Consider the following 4,515-nt stretch of genomic DNA (forward strand, 5'->3'; position numbering starts at 1 on the left):
GGGCCGCCACCACCAACACCATCTTGCTTTCAGCTCAACCCATCAAAATACGCAATGAGATCCCCTCCGGAGGACCCCACCTCCCCTGTTCTCAGGGTTTTTGAATACCTCGTTACAATGGCTCTTAATATTTTTAAAATTATATTTTAATAAAAAAATTAATTAAGTTTCTATATAAGATATTAAGCATCAACGAGTTTGGTGCATAAGATTAATTTCTCCATGTGTGAGAGTAAATCTGCATAGACCCAATCCATCTTAAATGTTACAGCAGCTGAAGCTTCGTGCACCAAAATGAAAGCCATCAGCTTTAATTTTTTAAAAAATATAGAAACTATTTATAAAAAATTTGTAAAAAAAAATAATATTTTTTTATAAAAAATAGTAGCTTTAAGTAAACCTGTTAAACTATTCAACCAGTTGAACAATCATATGAGTGATTTGAAGAATCTATATATCTTCAATATATAACTATGTAAGCTCTGTATCGTAGTGTGGGTCAGCCTTTTTATAAAAAAGATAAATTAACGTCTCTCAACGTGCGGCACCCATGTTGCAAGATTATTTTCAAATTTAAGATAAGAATCAAGCAGCTTCTCTGAACACAAATGCTTCTTGTAAAATAAATAATAAATATTTTTTTTTTGCAAGTTGAGAACAATAATTATCTTCATCGAGCAAATAATGATTTTAGTTTTTAGTTAGTTACTGGAGCTAATAATACTAGATCAAATAATATTATTTCATCGCAAATTTGATTGCAAAAATATAATATTTGTTATTATGATGGTGATAAACAATGATATTTGATAGAATCCACTGCCTAGGAATAATTTAAAATTAGTATTATTGTTATAATGAGAATCGCAGCTGCTGTTTTTTTTTGGCTTTTTCCTTACTCAGCTTCCCAGTTGTTCAATTCGGTTGCATGACACGAACAAATAATAATGTTAGCATTTGATCATGTATATGATTATGAAATGTTTGCCCAAAAGGATATGTTCGTAAGATGATGAAGTGTTTTTTAAGTGATACAACAACTGAAATATAAGAATATAATTTCATCACATGAAGAACAAATTAAATAACAAGCATTACCATGAGATAATGGTGGTGCTAATTTGAATGATAATTAATAATAAAGCGAGCCTAAGAAAACACTACGTCAATGGCCGCTACAACGGTCATTAACGTTAAACTGAGGCTTGTGGAGGAAGTGGGGAGGAATTCCAATCTAATCTGTAACTGGGTCCACAGGGCAGCTTAAGGCCAGTCCCTGTAATAAAACAACGCGACCACAATGGGGGGGGGAAAGGAGAGAATAGAAAAGGGGAGGAGGAGGGTGCGAGGATTGCTTGCTCTCCAATTCAAAAATGGGGTGAATTCTTGGGAAGATTTGGACGAAAATCTGGTCGGATCTTGCTTTCCATGCGGTGGCATTTTGGTGGGCTGGCTTATATCTCCTCTCTCATTTCCTTCCTCCCCTCCCCCCCCACAGAGAATCCAATCATCAGAAAGTAAAAGAGAACCAAACCAACACCAACCCAACCCATCCCAACCTCCACCTCCTCTCCTTCTACCCTTTCTCCATCTCCCAAGCTCCTATGATCATTCCTTTATTGCTGCTGTGGTGGTGGAAGGAAATCAACAACAACAACAACAACAACAAGAAGTAGAAGAAGAAGGTATGACAGTGGAGGCAGAAGCACCGTTCCATGTTCTGGCTGTGGATGACAGCCTCATTGACAGGAAGCTCATTGAGAGGCTCCTCAAGACATCCTCCTACCAAGGTACTCCCATTGGTGGTGGTGCAACAAAAATGAAAGGAAAAAGAAAGAAAGAAAGAAAAGAAATCGTTCCATCTTTTATTTTCTTAGTAATTTTCCCATGTTTTTGGTGTCTCAGTTACCACAGTGGAGTCTGGGAGCAAGGCTCTGGAATTGTTGGGATTCAGGGAGGACCAGTCCAGCACACCTTCTGTCTCGCCAAACCAGCATGTATTTTATCTCATCCTAATTTGCTGCATGGTGTTGTTTTTCTTTTGTTTTGAAATAGTAATTTGGATGATTGATATTTTTGATGGGTTTTTATTTCAGGAGATTGAGGTGAATTTGGTTATCACAGATTACTGTATGCCAGGAATGACAGGGTATGATCTGCTGAAGAAGATTAAGGTAAGTTTGATTGCTGCTTTTATTTTTTAACATTCTTGGTTGCTGGCTGCTTTTTTGTTTTCATTGTTGTTGGTTTTATTGGCATTATTTTGGCTGATGGTTGGTTGCTTTCTTTTATTTTGTTTCAAGAGATTTATTATGTTGTGGTTTTATTGTTGACCCAGGGGTCCTCTTCTCTTAAAGATATCCCAGTTGTGATCATGTCATCTGAGAATGTGCCTTCCAGGATCAGCAGGTGAGGCCAATAATCTAGAAACAAAAACAGACTCTGTTTTTTTTTCCCAAAAAAAGATGATTTCATAGAGATTTGTTTTCAATATAATGCAATTCTTTTGCAGATATATAAATGATTTTTTTTTGTTGTAATGATGATACAATTTACAGATAAAAAAAAGAATCAGATGAGATTAAAAGAAATATAGATTGTTGTATGATTCTTTTCTCCAGTTTTTTTTGATGTTCCATTTTTTTGGTTTGGAGCTTTGTAGAGATGGATCTTGCACCAACTTGGGGGTCTATTATCATAAATATGGTGTGATAGGACCATATGAAATTCTCAAAAAGTTGATAGAAGTTAATGCTTGATGTGTACTGCAAGAAATACATGAAATTTTTCTGTCTTTTATATCTGCAGTAAAATTTTAACTGATCTCCAACTTTCAAAAGATCTTTGATATGTTCCATTAACAAGAAAAAAGTTGAGAAGAGAGGTGAAAAAAGCTAGATGGTTTTGGTGCAAATTTAGCTGGGATAGGAGGCTAAGGAGATGAATGAAATATGGGGGGATGGATTTCTGTCCAAAGGGGTCCCTTTTTTTGGGTGTCAATGGATGAAGGAATTATATTTCTGACCTGATAGGACCACTTGGTGCAAAATTCCCCAAGCTTCAAGCTATTCTCTACTTTATTTATGGGTACCACAACAAATGGATGGGATCCTCTATTTATTTTTAATTTCAGCTCATTTCATTCTCTGAAAGGAAACAGAAGGAAAGCAAATAATGGTTCTCAGTTAAAATCAAACCTATCCTGCTTCACTGCTGCCAATTAATACAGTAGACAGTATAGTAGATTTATCCAAAATGCCTCGAAGTTCTGTTTTCATAAAGTTGTTCTGGGGGTGAAAAGTTGCCTTGGGTTCCAACTTTTCTCTAGTCAAATCTGGGAAAGAATCATTGGAAAAAGCAGCACCTTCTGCCAAAGTAGTCAAACATCCCAAAATCTTTTCCTTGTTCTTGTTGGATTTTGTTTGATGTGCTGACCCGATGTGATCACAGAAGAGGGGTAGAAAGCCCCCGCATGAGATGAGATTTCTCTTGTTCCTCCTAAGATGGGATTGCCTTGATGTGTACTGATAACAGGTGCTTGGAAGGAGGAGCGGAGGAGTTCTTTCTCAAGCCAGTACAACTCTCAGACTTGAAAAGGCTTAGACCCCATATACTGAAAGGGAAATCCAATTGCAAAGGGCAAAAACAGCAGCAGCCGCAGCCGGAGAACAACAACAATAATGGGAGCAGCAGCAGCAGCAGCAGCAGCAGCAGCAGTAATAATTGCAGCAACAACCAAAGCAACAAAAGAAAGGCCATGGATGCCATGGACGAGGGGCTTTCACCTGGGAGGACAAGACCAAGATTCTCCAGTGACAGTCTGACAGTTGTGTGATCTTATGAAATCTAATTGTTGCTTCACCTAGAATGATAACTCTCCAAAGTTCTCAATTTTTTGTTTCTTTCATCATGTGGCCCTTTCTTTCTTCTTTTTTTTTTGGATTGGGAAGTCTTTAATCATAACACCTATTCCTCTCCAATTTTGCTGTGGTTAGAAGTGTATCCAAATGTAAATAATGGAGAAGGCAAGATGGATGGATGGTTGTGCATGGTTAGGCTGGAATTTTTGAGCTGTTAGGTGCTTCAGTTCTTCTGTTTTGTATAGCTATTTTGATACTTCTCATTAGAAACTATACTCAGTTCTTTCTAGAAGAAAGAAGGGTATCTTGGATCCCTGGCCCAAAATTTTCGCACACTTACCAATTTTCTCACTCTAATTCTTGTGTCAAAGGCTTTTGAGAATGCTCAACGCTCTTGTCCACAGCCTCTCTTTTCCTGGAACCAACGCACAGGTGTCAAAAGGTAACTAGTTTTCAGCTAGTTTTAACCTTTTCATCTTTGGAACACAGGAGTAAAGTTGAGAGGAAAAGCAGAAAGAGATGGGAGCATCAATAAAGCCGGTTGTCAGAGCAGCTTGACTCTTTGAGAATCTGAACGCACCAGTGTTTGAAGCTTTTCAGTGACCTGTAAGGCTTCTTATGATGGGACCATGGGACTTTCATCATAAAAAAAGAA

The 4,515-nt window shown here is 37.5% G+C and overlaps 1 protein-coding gene across 2 annotated transcripts; it reads left to right on the top strand.

Annotated features, from left to right (window-relative positions):
• The first annotated feature begins 1,195 nt into the window (after nucleotides 1-1,195).
• Nucleotides 1,196-4,197, top strand: LOC103713843 (two-component response regulator ORR9-like). Of its 2 annotated transcripts, XM_008800884.6 has the most exons (5): nucleotides 1,196-1,790; nucleotides 1,906-1,997; nucleotides 2,097-2,174; nucleotides 2,339-2,409; nucleotides 3,535-4,197. In XM_008800884.6, the coding sequence occupies exons 1-5, from the start codon at nucleotides 1,301-1,303 to the stop codon at nucleotides 3,833-3,835; spliced, it is 1,032 nt and encodes a 343-aa protein (XP_008799106.3). In that variant the 5' UTR covers nucleotides 1,196-1,300; the 3' UTR covers nucleotides 3,836-4,197. The 2 variants fall into 2 exon arrangements, with proteins under 2 accessions (XP_008799106.3, XP_008799105.3); XM_008800883.6 differs by having other exon boundaries at nucleotides 1,235-1,790; nucleotides 1,906-2,174; nucleotides 3,535-4,063.
• Nucleotides 4,198-4,515: the final 318 nt, after the last annotated feature.

This window comes from Phoenix dactylifera, chromosome 12, assembly GCF_051530095.1.
Source record: "Phoenix dactylifera cultivar Ajwa chromosome 12, Ajwa_hap1_PhDact_Kaust_v1.1, whole genome shotgun sequence".
In the NCBI taxonomy this organism is placed as follows: Eukaryota; Viridiplantae; Streptophyta; class Magnoliopsida; order Arecales; family Arecaceae; genus Phoenix; species Phoenix dactylifera.

Bases quoted from the DNA above. Each gene is read 5' to 3' on its own strand.
- LOC103713843 (XM_008800883.6), top strand. From the start codon at position 1,301: ATGGGGGGGGGAAAGGAGAGAATAGAAAAGGGGAGGAGGAGGGTGCGA. The intron at 1,791-1,905 runs GTACTCCCATTG...TTGGTGTCTCAG, and splicing joins CAAGACATCCTCCTACCAAG to TTACCACAGTGGAGTCTGGG. The intron at 2,410-3,534 runs GTGAGGCCAATA...TACTGATAACAG, and splicing joins GTGCCTTCCAGGATCAGCAG to GTGCTTGGAAGGAGGAGCGG.